This window comes from Lutra lutra, chromosome 6 (genome assembly GCF_902655055.1).
Source record: "Lutra lutra chromosome 6, mLutLut1.2, whole genome shotgun sequence".
In the NCBI taxonomy this organism is placed as follows: Eukaryota; Metazoa; Chordata; class Mammalia; order Carnivora; family Mustelidae; genus Lutra; species Lutra lutra.
Genome location: NC_062283.1, coordinates 53,725,497 through 53,747,675, shown reverse-complemented (window position 1 = coordinate 53,747,675; position 22,179 = coordinate 53,725,497). Strand labels below are relative to the sequence as shown.

Sequence of the window (22,179 nt, the reverse complement as noted above, 5' to 3'; positions counted from 1 at the left end):
CTTGCTCCTCCCCTCCAGACAGAGAGAGAGAGAGACTCTTAAACAGGCTCCCTGACCAGCATGGAGCCCCATGCAGGCCTTGAACTCAGAACCACGAGATCATGAGTCAGAAATCAAGAATCCAATGTTTAACCCACTGAGCCACCCAGGCACCCCAGTACATCACAGTTTTTAAACACTCCACATAGTCGCTATTATAAAATCATAAGACCACAGTCGTGCATCTGGTACTAATAAATAGATATATATTTCTGGAAAAAGAATGAGCAATGGGTCTCCAGTGTTTTTTGTAAATCAAGATTAATCCTGAGAACTTCCAGTGACATATGAAAGAAATGTAATCATTCTTAATTCTTGACTTCCTGACTTAATTCTTGACCTCCTTGACTTCCTGAGAGAAATCCAGCTGAACATGTACAACTCCTGGAACTCATTGAACCAAAAAATGCTTTTCTTCCAATTTATATCAGGGGAGTAGACTACAATGAACACTTGGGGTTAATGGGGAATTTTTTTTTAATGTCTCAAATCTATAGCTCCCTCTATTCCTGTCAAATTAATTTAATGTGGATTGAACAAAATATTATATATATTATATACATAATATATATAACATATAACAAAATATTATATATATTATATAATAATATTAACAATGTATAGATCTTTTGTTTAAACCACCTTAAATTACATATGTGTGTATATAGAGATTAAATGGAGAGCCTAAACTTAATTACCATGAGGAATAATATAGCTGTGGTATTTAAGCAGAGAAGTTGGTTGTGAGTTTCTCAGGGCCAAGCAAACGGGAAACATAAATTCTGTACTTCCTGGGATAAGGACTACCAGGTACTATGTACCTATCATTTTCTGGGTACTGTATTAAGTCTTTAATGTTCTTTCTTTATTTCAATTACTTTACACTCTACTCTTTAAAATAGATATTATGGGGCACCTGAGTGGCTCAGTGGGTTAAAGCCTCTGCCTTCGGCTCAGGTCATGATCTCAGAGTCCTGGGATCGAGCCCCACATCGGGCTCTCTGCACAGCGAGGAGCCTGCTTCCTCCTCTCTCTCTGCCTGCTTCTCTGCCTACTTGTGATCTCTGTCTGTCAAATAAATAAATAAAATCTTTAAAAAATAAATAAATAAATAAAATAGATATTATTCCCCATTTAACATATGAAGAAGCTGAGTCTCAGAAGGACTAAGTTGCCTAAATTCATATAACTAAAAAATGGTGGAACCAGGATTCAAAGCCAAAAGCTATGTAAGTATTAAATGCATTTTTTTCTACCACTTCTTCTATTAGAAAGGAAAAAAGAAAGAAAGAAAAAGAAAAACAATTTTGTAACCATTTTTCTCACTGTAAATTACAAGTGAAATTTCTCCCAGGGAGCATTAAAACCATAGGTGATTTTTATCTGGATGTGGGAGTAGGAAAGGGAGAGAAGGAGAGGAAAGGAAAGACAGAGAGAGAGAATATGTATTTCCCCTCAGCCAAACTATCATATATAAGAACTGGATATCAAAAGACTATGCTTTCAAGTTCCAGTGGAAAGAGAAGTTTGTCTCTCTACACATTCTGATGGCAATGCAGCACATCTGGACAACTCAACATGGACTCTTTCCTCTGCATTCAAAACAAAGGACCTCTAGTCCCAAGAAGCCAGGCTCAGCAATGAAGAAGACAGTCTGCTCATTCCACCTCAGCAGTGTCTCCAGTGCCAGCCAAAGACAGACTCCCCCTTAAGGGAGCCATTTACCCATGGGTGCTGTGTGCCACCTTGTGAGCTGGAGACAATGTGCAATTTCCTGAATGACAGCCAGGCCTCAGAGCATGCTGTAATTCAGGCCCCAGACCCCAGGGGGCACCATGTGCAACGTAGTTGGAGGTATGGGACGTACAGATACTTCTGTGTCTGGTCCTAGGCCGCACATAGAAATGAGTGATTCGGGGATCTACTGGAAACATTATCGAGTGCTGCAAACCCAACATGAAGAGTCATGAACTTGGAGTCATTGAGCCCCTTTCTGCCGCTAACTACTTCAGGTGACCTTGAGCAAGTCACCTAATTCCTCTGGGCCTCATCTACAAATGTGAAAGTTCCACCAGGTGATCAGCAGGGGCCCATCCAGCTCTAACAATGTGAACCCACCACAGGAGAGAAACTCACCTCTCTGGTCTTCTAACTGGCCTCAGCTTTCTGATCCCTTTCATTCCCTACTGCCAAAATGGTAAGGTACAGCTCTGCTCCTATCATATCTGCAATACAGCATCCAAAAACATTCATAAGTGGGCTATTTGCCTACTGTTCTTTGCCTACTGCCACGATCATTCATTCAATCATTCTTTCAAGAAATATTTATCACGTGTTCCTCACCATGTCCACACTATCCCAGGCACATGGAACTACTTGCTGTTCCCCTAATGTGCCAGGGTTTTTTGTGCCTCTGTGTTTGCTTACACTGTTCCCTGTGGTATGGAAGCCCTTCTCCCATTTTCCACTAGACCAACTCGTGTTCATCTCAGCATAAGTCTTTTCCTTTCTGAAATCTCCTAGATAGAGATCATTCTCTGTGACTTCTTAACATTTCATACCATGATCATAGTATTTAGCACATTGTTTTGAGATGACATCTGTACATGTGTGACAAGGTAATGTCTCGATACCCTTGGAGGTGTAATTTTTCCCTCTACAATTTCCTTCCTCTTTATACTTCTCCTACCACTGACACAGAGGCTTTTTTTAATGTACTATCTATCCTCAGGATAGGGCGATTACTGGTGACATCAACAGAGAAAGAATTCATTGCACAAATCTGAGCACCAAAATGGACTTGTGAGATTCATACCAAACTTACGAAGCTGATAGCTACAACAGAAAATGTTTTCTAGGGGTGCCTGGGTGGCTCAGTGGGTTAAAGCCTCTGTCTTCAGCTCAGGTCATAATCTCAGGGTCCTGGGATTGAGCCCCACATCAGGCTCTCCACTCAGCAGGGAGCCTACTTCCTCCTTTCTCTGCCTGCCTCTCTGCCTACTTGTGATCTCTGTCTGTCAAATAAATAAATAAAATCTTTTAAAAAAAAAGTTTTCTAGATTTCAAGAGCCTGAACATTTAAATATCAGTATGTATACCATAAGCAAAAGAGTTCTGTAGCCAAGAGATGAAGTCAGCCTACCCAGCTCCTCCATTCCCCCTTTCACCTAGACTAGAAAAAGGTTACCCACAATAGAGTTAAAAATGGGTGTCAGGCTTCAACCCCCTGCTTATCCTCAAAACAAGTTTCAGGGGCGAGTGAGGATTTATGTCCCACCTCCTCCCTCGGACCTGGAAAGTACTGGCAATGCAGAGGTATTCTGAGCCAAAGGTAGCATTAAGGGGAAAATGTGCTGTGCCATACAGAAGCAAGTGAGGGACGAGAGAACCTCTGAGTTTTCTCCAGAGTGGCATGAAGACCAGATTCTGGAAGCTCCTGTGCCCCCAAGAGGCATAAGATATTGATGAAAGACAACCAGTGACCCTAAAGTTCCCAGAAGTCAGAATGAGGCAGATGGAAAGGGATTGCATGGCCCCAATGACTAGGGACTCTGTGGATGGCCAGTCGCAACACTGTGGTCCTTCCATATGCATTTCTTACTTGTCTCTGTATCTCTGGTGACAAGCACAGTGGCCAATAAATGTTCACTTTGTAATATAATGCAGCCAGGAGCATGGAGCAGTAAAGAGTTACCAGAGAAACTGAGTTCTGTTTACACCATTTCCCTTAATTCTCCATGTAACCCCCAAGCACCATTAATAATAAAATAACTATCTCATAGAAACAGAGCATAGAATAGTAGTTACCAGACAACGGGGGTTGGGGGCAGAGAAATGGGGGGGGGGGGTTAGTCAAAGGGTACAAGCTTATTTATAAGATGAATAAGTCCTGGGAATTTAATGTGTAGCATGGTGACTATAATTATCAGTACTATATTGTATTCTTGAAATTTACTGAAAGTAGACCTTAAATGTTCTCGCTATACACACACACACAGGTAACAATGTGAGGTGATGGAAGAGTTAACTACCTTATTGTGGAAATCACTTCACTATAGAGAGAGAGGCAATCATCATGTTGTACATTATAAATTTACGTAATATTATTTGCCAAATTATGTCAGTAAAACTGAGGAAAGAAGTCCCCAAGATCACACACGTACATACACAATAATGATAAAAATAACAACAATAATAAAATGACACAGTAGTCCTCTAATGAGGAACTGATGAGAAATTATGAAAAACAAATGACAAGTATTTAGAATTTCAAAATCTTGAGGGCCCCAAGCTCTGTGAGTACAAGCCAAGACTGGAAACAAACACCTGAAGCGTTTTTCAGTCATTAATACTTTATTATATTAATACTTGATATATTACTTTTTCTCCTAAAATTTTATATAATATCATAAATAGATGGACAGTTTCCTTACAAATAGGAGCATGAAGCCAGCCTCTCTACGTAGCAAATCTTAATAAACATGTGTGCTAGATCCTTACCCCATCCCTCCCACGCCACCCCGCCCCGCACAGCCCCTCCCACACACGCATATTGTGGTTACGTTTTCTGCATTTTCATCCCCACAGAACAGAATTTACCAACAGAATTCCCTGGGGAACGGCACCCCGTCTCAGTGAGGGCAGGGCTATGACGCACAAACAAGACGCGCCTTCTTTCTCCTGCATCCGTTTGCAAGGGGTTGGGACCGCGGAACAGCTCAGGACCTGATTATGATTCGGAAGCGCCCCAGAAAGTTGACACTACATGTAAGACAGAGCTTTGAGAACTCCGCGCAGGTCTTATCTAGAGGCCGATGAAGTGGAGAGGATTGGGACCACAGAGGACTTGCTGCAGGGCGCTGGGTAAGGACTAGCATTTCAGGGCTGCTTCAGCCGGCAGCCGTTCAGGCGCTCAGAGAGCGCACGATGGGGGTGACGCAGGTGCAGCCCACCGTCACCAGCACTTTCTCCAGCCGGAAGGAGCGAGAGCAGCCCTGGGGCTCCCTCCGCAGGACCAGGAACTCCTGCTGGATGGGAACTGAATTCAGGGAGCTGTCTTCCTGCCCCTCGGCATTGATGCAGCCCGAGTACCGGCACTGGGCCTCCGCAATCTCCGAGGGGAACCGGTGGGGGTCCTGGGTGATGCTGCGGGGGGAAGGGGGGAGGACAAAAGCAGATGGTGAGACAAGGGAGAAGGAAATGGGCGCTCACCTGCAGGGAGGCATTTCCGAAGGAGCAGTCCAGGACTGCAGCCAGATGGCCTGGATCCATCCACCACCCGCTGGCAGGTGATTAACTGCCTAAGCCTGTCTCCTCCACTCTAAAATGGGAATTCTCACAGGTCTGTTTCTTCGGATTTTTGAGGATACTCAATGATACAAATGCACGTGAAACGCTCTGTCCTGGCACTCAATAAATGTCAGACCTTTTATTTTTCATTACACTGTTGTCATTATTATAATTATTATTCATCCTTTGCCTAGATATATGGATCACTAGTAAATATAAATATCTAATATGAAATCTACAAAGCCTGCTGCTTGGAAAGAAAACCGAAGCCCCAGACATCTGTGAATCCAGCACATTCTCTCAGTTTCTCCCTTCATAGTCCCCTCTGCTAGGCTCAAAGGCAGTAAAGTCATGCCAGCCAATTTGCCACTACACCCACTCCCTTCCTGTAGGAAGCCATGCAGGCAGCCCCAAAAGCACTTCTAATTGTCCCTGGAATCTGTTTTCTTTCTTTTTTTTTTTTTTTTAAGATTTTACTTATCCATTTGACAGAGATCACAAGCAGGCAGAGAGGCAGGCAGAGAGAGAGGAGGAAGCAGGCTCGCCACTGAGCAGAGAGCCCGATGCCGGGCTCGATCCCAGGACCCTGGGACCATGACCCGAGCCAAAGGCAGAGGCTTTAACCCACTGAGCCACCCAGGTGCCCCTGGAATCTGTTTTCGTACATCTATTTGGAGCTTATAGATGAGTGCTTGGTATTCCCAGATCTGACACATCAGACAGTATCATGGGAGGGTACACTGAACACCCCATCCCCATCTTGCTTTCCCTTTCCCAAACTGTCCTTTCTTGTCCATTCTACCCTCATCCCCATTCCTTGAAGACTGATGTCTAATCTGAGTGAATCACTCCATACTGACATTTCTGGTTCCCACTTATCCCCATGCAGGGATCATTATGTGGGCTGCCTTAAAGAGCCCTCTCTTCCAACACAGAATGTTTGTCAATTCCAGCATAGGGCTTTATGAGGCAGGAAAAGGCAGAGTGCCGATGAGAAGCTGGAAAGAAAATAGCAGGACCTCGGACCACATAGGGAGGACCTAGCCCCACAACAGCAGGAAAAAATGTCAGCTCCTGAGCAAAGTGGGATTTCTGTTTTTAAGAGTAAATATTGGGGCGCCTGGGTGGCTCAGTGGGTTAAAGCCTTTGCCTTTCGGCTCAGGTCATGATCTCAGGGTCCTGAAATAGAGCCCCGCATAGGGCTCTCTGCTCAGCAGGGTGTCTGCTTCCTCCTCTCTCTCTGCCTGCTTCTCTGCCTACTTGTGATTTCTGTCAAATAAATAAATAAAATCTTTTTTAAAAAAAGAGTAAATATTAGGGCTTTTACGTTTTTTCTATATTTTCTAAATTTTCTACATAAGAATAAATTAACATATTTTTCAAAAGAATGTGAAGATCGGTCTCATTTACACTTACTTGTAGTCCCAGGGGGAGATGGAGCGGTTCTGGAAATTTGAGATGGAAATACCCCGGTTTTGCCTGAGGATGCGGATGTCAACCCTCACACTGTTACCCTCCAGAGGAGGGCACAGGGCGGCATCCCCTGCTTTGGGGTTTTTCCAAGCTGCGACCTCCCTCAGGAAGGTGAGCCCCAACATCACCAGGAGCAGGGACTTGACCTGGAAAATAGAGAAGGTGGAGTTGGTTAGGGACTCAGGTGTCATTTGCTGGCAAGAGGCACCCCATGCTTTATCTGAACTCAGGATCCCCAGTGTTTATGGGCCCACAGCTTCTTTCTGAACCTCAGGTCCTCACCTGAAAATGGGAACAGTCACACATGAAGATATCAGGGTGCCAAACTGAGTAGTAAACTCATTAGCCTGGTGCTTGAGCCTCCCACAGTCTGAGAGCTCTTCAACAGTTGAACAGACAGGTATCAGGATCTGGGACTGGGTTTATTTTTTTTTTTTAAAGATTTTATTTATTTATTTGAGAGAGAGACAGTGAGAGAGAGCATGAGCTAGTAGAAGGTCAGAGGGAGAAGCAGACTCCCCATGGAGCTGGGAGCCCGATGTGGGACTCGATCCCGGGATTCCGGGATCATGACCTGAGCCGAAGGCAGTCGTCCAACCAACTGAGCCACCCAGGCGTCCCTGGGACTGGGTTTAAATCTCGACCTGGCCTCATCACTGAACCTCTGGTTTCTCTTCTTTCCAACTGGATTATAATAATTGCTTTATAATAATATTCACAAGATTAAATGTAATATTCCATATAAATCACCTATAAATTTATCTAATAAAGGGTTAATAAATGATAGTTGTTGTTTTTTTAAAGATTTTATTTATTTGACATACAGCGAGAGAAATCACAAGTAGGCAGAGAGGCAGGCAGAGAGAGAGGAGGAAGCAGGGTCTCCACTGAGCAAAGAACCCAATGTGGGACTCAATCCCAGAACCCTGGGATCATGACCTGAGCTGAAGGCAGAGGCTTAAATTAACCCAGTGAGCCACCCAGGTGCCCGATAGTTCTTGTTTTTATTTCCAAACTCATATTTCATGAATTCTCCACAAAATCCTTCCTCCCAGCCATCCCTCCACCTAGAATACACAGTCCCACCTCTACCTATCCAAATCCTACCCTTCCCTCAAGGCCTCACCCTAAGAGAAGACCTGGAGAAGACCAGGAACTGTCTCTCTAAAGTCATTCATTTAGAAATATGTTCATTTTCCTTAAATCATAAAGTACTTGCCATTTAGCATTGAATGCCACAGCATTCAAGTACCATGTCTTTATTGTCTGGAAATGTACTACTTTTGTCCAGGTCAGACAGGCACCCATTGGATTATAAGTTCCTGCAGGAGAACATACCACACAGAACCTGTACTCCACAAATACTTTCTGGATGAATGGAAGAGCAGGTGAGTGAATGAATGAACAAAACAATACAGTTAAATTCAAAACATTAAGAAAAACACTGCACAAAACCAGCTGCAGCAAAGTCCCGATTATCCACACTCCCTGAGAGAAGCAGGGCCATTCATGATGCACAACAACAGAGCATACGGAAACTACTTGTCTTTAGCTCTAAAACATATATTCTTTATACTTACATTGAAACATCGGTCTATTGGTGTTACGGGAATGCACAAGGAAAGAGAGCGCTCTGTGAAGACCTAGCTAAAAGAAGAGCTACAAATCTCTCCAGCTCCCCTTTGTTGCAACCACGTTCTGCTCACCCCACCATCACCACCCACACTTACTGGGGATGGACAAGGACCATCACCATCTCTCAACATAATGCAGAATAAATAAGGGCTGAAGCTGAGTTGCTTTCATTCTCTGGGTTCAGTGTTATTCAGGCTCACACCTTCCACGGATTAAGGCGGGGGGATGATTAGACATCTCTGTTTAGAGGACCTCCTTTTTATATTTTGCAGATGTTAGAGGTAAAAAATGACAAGAGTATGCAGAAAGGTCACGGTGTCAATTTCCTGTACAAAGGTAGCTGATACTAAAAAGAAGTTGAAAGCAAGATTGACTCTGATAAGCCTGAAGTAAGCTGATTTGCTTTCAGATAATGGGCACTTGTCTATTTTCATCTGCTACAATCATTCATTCATTCAACTCTTTCTTGACTCTGTATGTGGTAACTCAGGACACATGCTCTAAAGTCAGATGTCCTGAGTCCATAACTCAGTCAGGACTCTGACTAGCTGAAATTCAATTTTCTCCACCAGAAAATGTAAAGATTAAATGATATCACCCACATAAGGGAGGAAAAGCACTGCCAACACGTGTAAGGGTTCAGCACAGAGGGCTAGTAGGTCGACCTTGTCTGATGATGTACAATGGATAGGAAAGATGTGGAATTTGCCCTCAAGCATCTTCTGTTGGGACAAAGCGCTAAGAAATAAATTAAAAAATTGAAAGATACCTACTTAGACCAGAGGATTCTTAGCTTCCCAAGCCTTCCAATCACTTCCTTTGGTTTCTTAAGGAAATTCCTTCTGTGTGTTTCCTCTTTCCTCTTCAGTATCAAATGCACTGAGTCACCTCTAGCTTTCATTATCAAAGCTTTAAAGTCGCTGTATCTTTGGGTGATATGATTCAGCAATCATTTCCATACGTCTAACAAATCACTATATTTTCTTATGTTCTTAGAGTGTGTTAGAACACACCTTCACATCTTTGAATACTGGATTCTCACAACTCTCTCACCAGGTAGGTAGAGCTAGCATTAATTATCCCAATGAGACCGGTGAGAGTCATGCCTGGTAAGCAACAAACAGCTTGGTTGGATTCACTAGCCTGTTGGTATCAGCTGGGGGACTCAAACCTAGGTGTCAGTTCGGTTGCTATTGAAGTCCATTATTATTATCAAGATAGAGCCACTCATGGTGTTCAATCCTAGCTTTATCCCTCAGGAGGAGCCACGCATTGTAAGCAATGTGGCAGCTGTGTCAGAATTGCATAAACGTTGGAGGTCACAGAGCTCTTTATCAGGAAATCAGATGATGCCTGCAAATCACTCTAGTTTTCTCCACAAAGCTTTTGATCCGAAACTGTAGATTTTAGTGGTATGCGCCAGAGGCTTTGATATGGCTCTTGCTGATTCTTAAGAATGACATACACAGCACTTCTTCTCTGAAAGGTTCAGAGCATCTTATAGATATGAATTCCTATAGGTCACCTATGAGGCAGATAAATAGGTATCACTCCTAATCTGTACAACAGGAAACAGAAGCAAGAGAACACACCAGTGAAGGTGGGCACTATCAGGACATTGACAGCCTGACTCTACTGCAAGCTCACCTGAGACCATCTGAGTATTTGTCTCCTGAACTTCTCTGTCCTGTGTGCTCACCCCTGGGTAGGAATGTGCTGCAGAGTCTGGCCAGTTTCTAGGCCTATAGGAATTTGCCTCAACTACTTACTGAATATGTCCAACCGGCGTGCATCTCTCACCGTCTAATCCTATTCTAACACCCTTGCACTGTCATGTTTCTTGCAGATGGCCCAACAGAGTACCTCAAATAAACCAGAAACAGAAATGGCTTTGGTTAAGCCATTAAAAAAGCTATCCTACAGATTCTTTTAGTCACAATGGCTTCAAATTCAGGAATCTTGCCTCTGAACTATTCAAAGAGAAGCATACTGTACTGGATGTTGGTAAACCTAGATTCACATCCCAGTTCTTATGGACAGTACACAGTGATGTTAAATCACTTGGCCTAATTGAGCTGTTTTTCATCTGTATGATGGAGAAAGTAGTCCCAATCTACTTCCCTAGGTTGACAAGAGTTTCAGAGGAAAAAATAATAATATTATTAATATTAATATTTAATACATTGCATGTTTTCTCTATCCTTGTTGGTTAATATATTAAAATGAACTATTTACTAAAAACTAAGCCAGTTCAGAGTACATATCAGATTTAGTCATTTTCAATGATATCAATTAATCTCCCAAGAAAACCTCTGAGGGAAATACCATTATTATTCCCCTATATAGTTAAGGGAATAATTGTGCACAGAGCAGCTAAGTAATTTATTCCAAATCCCACATTACTAAGTAGAGGAGCCAGGTCTGTCTGACACCAAAGCCTGTGTTCCCTAACTATTGCACTTTGCTGCATTTCTGATATTCTCTACAACAATACATAAATATAACATAGTGCTATCATCACCATATGCCATGACCTTTTATGAAATCCAAGCTCTTTTAAGTTATAGGACTTGTAAATGGAGGGAAAAAAGAGGACTATTTAAGCCCAAAATATGGCATATAATTTCCCAAGCCCTGTTTTCAAGGCTCCTCTACGTTATATTCTTCCCAGTCTTTACCTGACTAATGCCGGGCGAGATTCTAAACCCAGGAGAAGTAGATTTCCATCATACTAACATCTCTATCTCTTCCTCCATGAGGAATGAGACAAAGCAAAATTCATCAGCTCTCTGAGACATAGCAACTTTCCCTCCTCTGGGAGCTATCCAAAGTTCAGTACTGAGGGGTTTCACTTCCTTCATCCTGGGCATTCTGTCTACTTGTAGTCTTAAGGGAATCATTAAAGTTTTTGGAACCCCACTTTCCTCGGCGAAAATACATATATACTATCCTAAAAGGCTGGAAGTCCCCATGATGAGCTAAGAGTTTCAGACCAATCTAAGTCTATCATGGTGGCCGCAGAGGAGATCATGTCCTACTGTCTCTGCCACCAGACGTGAGCAAGCTACCAACTACCCATGCAAAAGCCACCCTGTGAAGACCTATGTTTTGCACCCCATTATAACTTCTAGTTATTTGTTCTTTTTCTCCACCAAACAGGGGTCAAAATTAAAGTCAGTTCTGTCCTTAAGAAATGTCCCCAATAAAGACACCAATCAGGCCTAATTACCGAGGAATTTGCTCTCCCCAAATCCTAGGGATGACAGCTGCAAAAGAAAGAATTATTTTTACTCACCATGGCCATGTTGCGCAGGAAGGTCATCATCATTTTGCTCTGGTTGCCTGCTTTGTGTAGTAAATTCTTCCTGTGTGTGTGACACCCTGTATATGCCTGTGCTGTGTCAATGAGAGTACCTGTCGGTTTTATACCAATCACTGTCCCTATTTCGATTGACCTCCTTACTGTCTTAGTTGTGGTTACCCCAGAGTTACTGACGAATGTAGTTTTTTTTTTTCTATTCCACTTCCTGAAGGGGAATCAGAGAGGGACCCTAAAAGGGGATGACAGAAAAAGGACCAAATCTTCCTTTTCTTCCACCCCCCTTGTCCTCAAATTACAGTAAAATTCTTAACTTACTACAGAGATGAACCAAATTACAAATAATTGCTGCCATGATCTTTTATGTCCTCCCCAAATGGCTAACGACTCTTGTCACGCACCACATGTTCTACTTTCCAGTCATGCGATATGAACCACAATTTAAGAGGGAGATATGTCATCCTTAGAGGGTCCTTGGTATTAAATGAGAGCACTATCTTTAGCTCTGTTTTATAAATGGGAAAACAAAACCAAAGAAATTAATGACATCAGTAAGAGACTCAGAATTATATCCACAGGTAGCTTCATAGATTCCCTGAACAAATTCTATTTTAATCCCATGCTTTAAATCCTACTTATGCTTAATAAGTAATCATGTTCATAAAACATATAATTGACCATTATCTTGGCCATGCTGACTGAGGACTTTTTTTAGCAGAAATGAATTAGCAAGTAGAGCCTTTGAATGCTCTAACATAATTTTAAATGACCTACAGAAAGTTAATTTTTCTCTGTTCCATTTAAGTCAACAAAGTTTTATTGAGTATATACTATATGTCTGGTAATGTATTCTAGGGATACACAGATATTTCTAAATTAACAGTAGCTTTTTTTTTTTTTTTTGTCTCCAGTAGGATCAGGGGAAAATTACACATTCCTTTAAAAAGGCAGGGCAGGGCACCTGGGTGGCTCATTGGGTTAAAGCCTCTGCTTTGGGCTCAGGTCATGATCCCAGGGTCCTGGAATCGAGCCCCGCCTCAGGCTCTCTGTTCAGCAGGAAGCCTGCTACCTGCCCCCCACCCCCTCCCCACCACCTGCCTCTCTGCCTACTTGTGATCTCTGTCTGTCAAATAAATCAATAAAATCTTTTAAAAAAGTAAAATAAAAAGGGAAGGCATATTCTAGCAGGTAAGTTATCTTTCTCTATCACAACATGTTTGAAAAACTTTCCTCCATTTTCTTTAAGTGGAGGAAATGAAAAGGAATCAGCTCTTGGGTTCTTTGGAAGCCCCTCCAAGACTGATTGAAATTCTTCTGTGGTCATGAGCTTTCATCCACATCTCTCCTCCCCATGCCTGTGGATTCTTCTCTACACCCTACCCAGATCAATGAGAAGTTTAACTCCTATAAGAAGGCTCCCTTGAATCATCCCCTCAGGCATCTTTCCCTTCCTTGTGACCTCTGTGCTCATATTAATCTATTTCATACTTGTGAGTATGCTTTAGGAGGGTTTTCTGAGGACTTAGGGAAACTTTAGTTCCTTCTCCCCAGTGATCTCTACCAGCCTCCTTCTCTAAATATACATCCCCAAATATATGACCTAAATTAAAACTGTACATTTTCTATACATACACAGATTCAAGACAAGTCCGCTAGCTGACCGTTTCCAGCCAGACTGAAGCTCCTGAGCCCGACATATAGAGAATTTTCAAGGCCGGGCCAGTTATGTCCTTCCATGAACTCAGGGAAGCTAGCACATAAATCAAGAGCCATGTTTTCAAAATTGCTAATTATCAATCGTGCTACCAGAGCAATATATGCAATAGACCCTTCAAAGGATATTAAATTGAGTGGGTTGAGTTACTCTCTTTCTTCAGTGGTCTCTTCTCCATTTAGAGCCAAATCGAAATGCATAGAAGACTACACCAGCTCTCTTGAAAGAAGGAGCAAGTCACTTTGAACGAAGAGTACATAATTTGGGGCACCTGGGTGGCTCAGGCAGTTGAGCATCTGACTCTTGACTGCAGCTCAGGTCATGATCTCAGGATCGTGAGATCGAATCCCATGATGGGCTCTGTGCTCAGCATGGAGTCTGCTTGGATTCTCTCTCCCTCTTCCTCTGCCCCTTCTATTCACACTCTTGATCTTGTTCTCTAAAATAAACAAATACATACATACAATCTTTAAAGAGTGCCCGATTTGGGGCACCTGGGTGGCTCAGTGGGTTAAAGCCTCTGCCTTCGGCTCAGGTCATGAACCCAGGGTCCTGGGATCGAGCCCCGCATCAGGCTCTCTGCTCAGCAGGGAGCCTGCTTCCTCCTCTCTCTCTGCTTGCCTCTCTGCCTACTTGTGATCTCTGTCTGTCCAGTAAATAAATAAAATCTTTAAAAAAAATAAAAAATAAAAAAATAAAGAGTGCCCGATTCAACACAGGAGGATTTGCTGCATTGCAGAGGAGAATTAAAGGGCCCTTTATGTAAGATGGAAACTGACCTTTCACATCCAGCCGTCACAAAGTTTTCCCTCATCAAGCTAAAAATAAGTAACTCACCAGGATGTCAAACTAGTAACCAGCTATCACCAAGTTCAAACTGAATCAAAAGATCCAGATCATCATTTCAGCTAACATTTATTGAGCACTTCTTACACTGTAAATTATGTGCCAATACTAAGGATACAATAATGAATATATGATTAATACACAGCTGGTTATGGTGGAAGCCCGTCGTGACTACCTATGCCTCACCCATGACCCAAGCTGTTACCTTTCAGAGTTTCAGTCATACACACGGAGCTGTCACTCAACTCATTGACCACCAGGACACTCTACACCCAAATCCAAGAACCCACAGAAAGAGATGGCAGATGATGTTGTAGTTCCAAGAATGAGTTACACACAGCCTCACATGTGGTAAAATATTATAGCTGGTCAAACATTCAAGTTAGCAAGATTTTTTTTATGCCCTACCATGTGCCAGGGAGCCATGCTACATATTTTGGGGGCTACTCTTACTGGAAATAGACTGTACAATTATAGTCTCTACCTTAATGAATTTAAAATCTAGTTAGGGAAGGAAAGCAGATATGCCAAATTAACTGATAAGATAATAACATGAGAGGCCTAGGATATTGATAGTTAAATGTACACATTTAGCTTACATTGGAGAGACTTTATCCTTAAAAAAAGTACATCTAGGGGCACCTGGGTGGCTCAGTTGGTTAAGCAGCTGCCTTCGGCTCAGATCATGATTCTGGGGTCCTGGGATCAAGCCCCGCGTCAGGCTCCCTGCTAGCAGAGAGGCTACTTCTCTCTCTCCCTCTGCTTGCTGCTCTGCTTACTTGTGCTCTCTTTCTACCTCTCTGTCAAATAAATAAATAAAATCTTAAAAAAAGAAAAGTACATCTAATCAAGCTATGCAGTCATAATCTGGCAGTATATATGTGGATATAGAAATTGATCCCTAGAAGAGAGGAGCACCACAGCAAAAGGCTAAAATAGCAGCATGATCAGTAATGGCCATGCAGCAGGCTGCGATGACTGGGCAATTGTAGGCTAGATTAACAAGGATCCAAGTTGTGCAATGGCAAAACAGTTAGGAAAATTATTACCTGCGATAACCTAGAGGTACAATAAGAGCTGTAGAGGAAAAGATTGGAAAACAGAAGTTTAGTTGTGTATGTCAGATGCTATTGTCTGTATTTGACAAGGTAACAGAAGAAAGAGTTGGCAAGTTTACAAATGAAAAGGAAGAGAATGAAGATAGTCCAGAAATTCGGAGCCTTAAAAAAAAACACACACACACGGGGCACCTGGGTGGCTCAGTTGGTTAAAGCCTCTGCCTTTGGCTCAGATCATGATCCCAGGGTCCTGGGGTCGAGCCCCGCATCTGTCTGCCTCTCTGCCTACTTGTGATCTCTGTCTGTCAAATAAATAAAATCTTTAAACACACACACACACAAAACCCAACTATTTCTATCCTCCAAAAACAAAAGACTGAAAAAGCCTTTCAAGGGAAAAATGCCCAATAAAACTTTCAACCAAATAAACTTCCTATAGGCAAGAATCAAAATGAAGTATCTAGTGAATGCCTTTAATTGGGTAAAAGGACTCAGAATAAAGAATTTAAGGGTATAGTTCTAGTAAACTACCACTAAATCAAGAGAGGGAAAGAGACTTACAGGAATGAAAAAGCAAAGAAATACAGAGTTCTAGGAATTATACCATGAAAAGAACCAACTTAGATAAAAGTTTACTAAGTTTTTGAGAGTTCTCAAAGTTAGTCACAAACCAGCTCTCAGTCCTGTTACCAACCAGGAGCAGGAAGTAAGGCCCCAAGGAAGGTATATTCGCCAACACTGTTTCAGATGAAGCCAGAGATTACTGGGGGAAGAAAACTCCCAGGAACCACAGGTGCACTTGGGAGGTGGGCCCCTCTCAAAAAACGGAATCAGGGTCTAATCAAACATGCTCTGGCTATGGGATCCCCACCATGTCAACAAAGCAGGTTTCAAGGTTGCTATAAACAAAAACTATTATGCACCTCCCATTCTTTCTCTTTCCAAATTGAAGTGTTATATCCCAGTCTAAACTGACTGATAGAAACAAGTAATTTTACAGGCGTTTCTGTTTCTTTTCATTTTTTTAAAGATTTTATTTATTTATTTATTTATTAAATTTATTTATTTGACAGAGATCACAAATAAAGAGGCAGGCAGAGAGAGAGGGAGAAGCAGGCTTCCTGCTGAGCAGAGAGCCCCATGCAGGGCTCCATCCCAGGACCCTGGGATCATGACCTGAGCCGAAGGCAGAGGCCTAACCCACTGAGCCACCCAGGCTCCCCTATTTTCATTTTTTTTTTAATTGGAGCTCTGACTCCTTATCAAAATAGCCAGCTAAATGATAGTACCAATATACTAGGTCTACAGAATAAGGAATTAAATGCAAAAAATAAACTGAGATGATCATTTACTATCTTATTCACTAAACACAAGCTATTAGTATATAATTTACTTTAACCTCAGTCTTACCTCCGAATGATATTAAAACACTGCCTTCTAATTTCCCTGAAGCACTTATTTATGTTAGTCAGATCTTTCTGAATACAGGTTAAGAACATTGGGTCAGAATGGCCTCAAAACGTTATGGCTTTTAACGCCCATCTTCAAGTTTCTTGCAGCCCTTCTCCTCCTCAACCATAAAAATTCTTCCTCTGGGGGCGCCTGGGTGGCTCAGTGGGTTAAGCCGCTGCCTTCGGCTCAGGTCACGATCTCAGGGTCCTGGGATCGAGCCCCGCATCGGGCTCTCTGCTCAGCAGGGAGCCTGCTTCCTCCTCTCTCTCTGCCTGCCTCTCTGCCTGCTTGTGATCTCTCTCTCTGTCAAATAAATAAATAAAATCTTTAAAAAAAAAAAATTCTTCCTCTGCCTAGGCTATTCAAACAAATCACACACATGGTTTATTTGCATTTTTAGCCCTAGATCATTTAGAGAGTCCATGTCCCATGCTTCCCTCTTATAACCTGACCTCTCCGTCCCCTGTTGAAGAAAACCATGTGGTAGCGTGACTGCGTCTGTGACAGGTGTACAGCTACAGACCCCACAAACTCTACACAATCCTTTTTACCTCTTTTTACTACAGAACGTTATTTCCAGTTCCAGGATTCTTTGTGCCTGTTCATTCGGTTTTACCTATTTTGTTTGAAGCTGAATTTCAACTCATTATGTGCTTTCCAGAATCTCCAGAAAATCACACTCTACAGCAACCAACCCCCCCCCCCCTTTTTAAGTGGAACACACTTTCACTGTGAAAAGATTTTCAGGAACAAAACAACTTTACTTTTGATTGAACCCCTAGAAAGAGCTTCTTTTAATGATCATGTGTCAATTAACATATTGTGTCAGGATTCTCACACACTTAAGTCTGTGGGCATAAGAATTATGTGGGGCTTAGTTCAACAGGAATAAAAAACACAAAAAGCCCTCCTTTCACTCTTCTCTGTGTTTCTATATCTGTGTGTATGTGTGTGTGTGTGTGTTCTGTCTGTCTAAAAAAAAGTACAGGGGCACCTGAGTGGCTCAGTGGGTTAAAGCCTCTGCCTCCAGCTCAGGTCATGATCCCGGGGTCCTGGGATAGAGCCCTGCATCGGGCTCTCTGCTCAGTGGGGAGCCTCTTCCCTTCCTCTCTCTCCACCTGCCTCTCTGCCTACTTGTGGTCTCTGTCTGTCAAAGAAATAAATAAAATCTTTAAAAAAAATTAAAAATTAAAAAAGTGGGACGCCTGGGTGGCTCAGTTGGTTGGACAACTGCCTTCGGCTCAGGTCATGATCCTGGAGTCCCGGGATCGAATCCCACATCGGGCTCCCAGCTCCACGGGGAGTCTGCTTCTCTCTCTGACCTTCTCCTCGCTCATGCTCTCTCTCACTGTCTCTCTCTCAAATAAATAAATAAAATCTTTAAAAAAAAATTTAAAAAGTACAATTCCTGATCCTCTGAGGAAAAAATGAACATGTGTGAAGGATTGCAGTGCAGAGAGATAAAGAAAGAGGACTGGAGACAAAAGTTGGTGAAGAAGGAAAGTAAAAGGGAAGGGAAAGACTTGGCAAAGGAGTTTCCCCACAGTGCTGAGGGAGAATCCTGGATGAAACAGGGTTGAGGTCACTACAGAAAGTTCCAAATTCTGAATCTCTTCTCTGGACTCTGGAAACTTTTTGCATCAGAGTTTTATCTCCTTGTTAACAAAAACATCATTTATCAAATGCCCACTCTGTGTGAGTCACTGTCCTGGGCACCTAAACTAACATGGGTAAGAAGAAAATTAAAAGTACTGTCCATATGGAAAGAACCTAGATGTCCATCTACAGACGAATGGATAAAGAAGATGTGGTATATATACACAATGGAATACTATGCAGCCATCAAAAGAAATGAAATCTTGCCATTTGCCACGACGTGGATGGAACTAGAGGGTATCATGCTTAGTGAAATAAGTCAATCGGAGAAAGACAACTATCATATGATCTCCCTGATATGAGGGAGAGGAGATGCAACATGGGGGGTCGAGGGGGTAGGAGAAGAGTAAATGAAACAAGATGGGATTGGGAGGGAGACAAACCATAAGTGACTCTTAATCTCACAAAACAAACTGAGGGTTGATGGGGGGAGGGGGTTGGGAGAGGGGGTGGGGTTATGGATATCGGGGAGGGTATGTGCTATGGTGAGTGTTGTGAAGTGTGTAAACCTGGCGATTCGCAGACCTGTACCCCTGGGGATAAAAATATATGTTTATAAAGCTGTAAAAAAAAAAAAAAAAAAAAAGAAAGAAAGGATGAATCCCCAAGTTTTGTAGCAACATGGACGGGACTGGAAGAGATTATGCTGAGTGAAATAAGTCAAGCAGAGAGAGTCAATTATCATATGGTTTCACTTATTTGTGGAGCATAACAAATAGCATGGAGGACAAGGGGAGATGGAGAGGAGAAGGGAGTTGAGGGAAATTGGAAGGGGAGGTGAACCATGAGAGACTATGGACTCTGAAAAACGATCTGAGAATTTTGAAGGGGTGGGGGGTGGGAGGTTGGGGGCACCAGGTTGTGGGTATTGTAGAGGGCACGGATTGCATGGAGCACTGGGTGTGGTGCAAAAATAATGAATACTGTTATGCTGAAAAAAATTAAAAAATTAAAAAAAAAAAAAAAAAAAAGTACTGTCCAAAAAAAAGAAGGAAATTACCAGGACAGTTTCCTCCATGCAGGAGTGCCATGAATTTTATATCAGACCAGGTGTCACCTCTGTCCTGGAGACAGCTTATCATGGGCCTTTGGGGAGGTGCAGAGATAGAGCCTTCCTCTATCCAGGGTAAATAGAGAGAGGAAAATGCTATTCTTCCAGGATTGAAACTAAGAGGGAAGGTGCTACGCGTACAAACAGGAATCTGAGTTATCCTTGGAGGGACAAGAAATGAGGGATGCCAGCAAGAAAGTGCTGACAGAGCAGGGAAACTTTAGAGTCATGAGCCCAGTCTTTGAGGTATTTCTGTGCTGACATTGTGCTTTAATTCTCTTCCATTAATTTCAGGCCTAAAATTGTTTGTACACAAAGGAGTTCCACGATGACAACATAGCGGCCAAGTGAGGCGGAGAGAGGACACAGCCATCTCAGAAACAGAGGCAGCAGGAGTGGAGCAAGCAAACACTTGCAGTGAGAAAGTAAGCATGCTCCCATGCCCTCATCATCCAGGACAGCCTGGCTGCTCGATTTGGTCCCGGGAACTCGTTAAAAAGGCAGAATCTCAGGGCATCTGGTTGGCTCAGGCTCAGTCTGCTGTGCTTCTCACCCTTGGTTTTGGCTCAGGTGGGGATCTCAGGATTGAGCCCTGCATCAGGCTCTGCACAAAGCATGGAGTCTGCTCAAAATTCTCTCTCTCCCTCTGCCTCTCATCCCTGCATGTTCTCTTTCTCCCAAATAATAAATAAATAAATCTTTTTTAAAAATTATTTTATTTAATTATTTGACAGAGGGAGAGAGAGAGACCACAAGTGGGTAGAGAGACAGAGAGATAGTGAGGGGGAAGCAGGCCCCCCGCTGAGCAGAGAGCTGGATGTGGGGCTCAATCCCAGGACCCTGAGATCATGACCCAAGCCGAAAGCAGAGGCTTTAACCCACTGAGCCACCCAGGTGCCCCAATAAATAAATAAATCTTAAAAAAAAAAAAGGGTAGAATCTTAGTTGACAAATATTAACTAAACTTATTGTGATAATCATTTTGCAATGTATACAAATATCAAATTGTACACTTGAAATGAATATAATGTCATCTATCAATTATATCTCAATTAAAAAGAAAAGCAAAGGAAATAGTGTACACTAAAAGAAATTAAAATAGAAAATATATGAAAAAATAGTTTAACCTCAAGAGTAATCATAGTAATGCAAATTAAACCAAGATAACTATAGCCTATCAAATTGGCATAGATTTTGAAACATGCCATATGAATAGAATAGGGAAAAGGGGCATTTTCAGTATTACAGTTAGGGCTGGTTTTCGTATAATTTGGGGTAGGTCATTTAATAATATGGAGCAAAAACCTAAAATAAAAAAGGTCCACCCCTGGGAACTGTTCTAAAGAAATAGAGATGCACTCAAATAGCCACATACAAGGATATTTAGTGGGGAAAATTGAAAATGCCCTAGATTTCCAACAGTAGAGTAGTGATTAAGTAAATGTCAGCATACAGAATGATAGAATTTTTATAGAATTGAAATTGTTTTCTAAGAAAATTCAGTAACATTAAAAATACCTCTGTTGTATAACATTTGTTGAAAATACCAAGACACAGTTCATATGATACAGGATTTTACTCTTTATATAGAGACACATACATACGATGTACACGCGTATGTGTGTGTATGTGTACATGTAAATGTACACTTACAGAAAAGTGTCTGAAAATATATGCAAAAAAAGAAAAATGTAACATCTTTGGCCCCCACCCCAAACCTATTGAACTTGCCTCTGCATTTACGTGAGAGTCCCATTACATGAAAGGCTGGGATGATGCACTGCTTTACGGAACATTTAAAAAGTACGAAACTTCCCGTAAAATCACAGTGGGGCTCACTTGATGCATTACATTCTCTGAAACGGAAACAGAGAGTCAAGTGTCCTGGAAAAGTGATTGGGACAAGAAAACCTGAGCCTTAAATCTCAAACTTGTCTGCCCTCATAGCTAAGAACCATAAGGTTCCTTGGTGAGGGCAGGATGAAGGGAATACTAGGATAGTGGGGTTGTTCCATGTCATAATTCAGCAACAGCTGCTTTAGGCTTGGCCTAACCAAGCTACCCACAGGCTAGCTGCAAGCAACTCAGGTTTCGTGCAGACTTTCACTTACTCAGCAGCCAAGCTGATTTCCTGCAATGAGGTGGATGGAATTAGTCAACATAAGACCCGAACGCCGATGCCTGGGGAAAGCCCGAGTGAGTGTCTGTCAAATGCTGTCGAATTTTTCTGGCTTCCTCCCACTAAAATTTCTCCTCAGCTTGTTTCTACCGGGGTCATACAGGAACCAGGGATCAGCAACGTTTGCTCCTGGACTTCCCCGCTGCTGTCATACAGACAACCAGCAAAGTTCTGGGGCGGTGACTTGGGATGACAAATCTAGCCCCAGAAAGATGACCTTGCACTCCATTCTTGGCTCTAGGTTAAATTCCCAATTCCTTAGACACTGACCCAAGTCTAATGAGTGGCCCCAGCCCAGTTCATTAAAGAAAGTCCCCTTCCCAAACTTGCCACGTGAGGGAAACTCATTTTTTAGCATCTGCTCCACAAAATGTTCTGTTATTTCTGAGCGCTTGCTCTCTTTCTTGTTTCTTCCACCTAATTTCTTGCTAATGAAAAGAATCAGAGTATGCCACCATAAAATGTGCA

The 22,179-nt window shown here is 42.3% G+C and overlaps 1 protein-coding gene across 3 annotated transcripts; it reads right to left on the bottom strand.

Moving 5' to 3' along the window:
• Positions 1 to 4,468: 4,468 nt before the first annotated feature.
• IL17F (interleukin 17F) lies at positions 4,469 to 11,779 on the bottom strand. 3 transcript variants are annotated; one of them, XM_047734219.1, is made up of 3 exons: positions 11,732 to 11,779; positions 6,745 to 6,947; positions 4,469 to 5,184 (listed from the first exon to the last, which is right to left on the bottom strand). In XM_047734219.1, the coding sequence occupies exons 1-3, from the start codon at positions 11,762 to 11,764 to the stop codon at positions 4,944 to 4,946; spliced, it is 477 nt and encodes a 158-aa protein (XP_047590175.1). In that variant the 5' UTR covers positions 11,765 to 11,779; the 3' UTR covers positions 4,469 to 4,943. The 3 variants fall into 3 exon arrangements, with proteins under 3 accessions (XP_047590175.1, XP_047590176.1, XP_047590174.1); XM_047734220.1 differs by lacking the exon at positions 11,732 to 11,779 and adding an exon at positions 9,210 to 9,653; XM_047734218.1 differs by lacking the exon at positions 11,732 to 11,779 and having other exon boundaries at positions 6,745 to 7,157.
• Between the last annotated feature and the right edge of the window lie 10,400 nt (positions 11,780 to 22,179).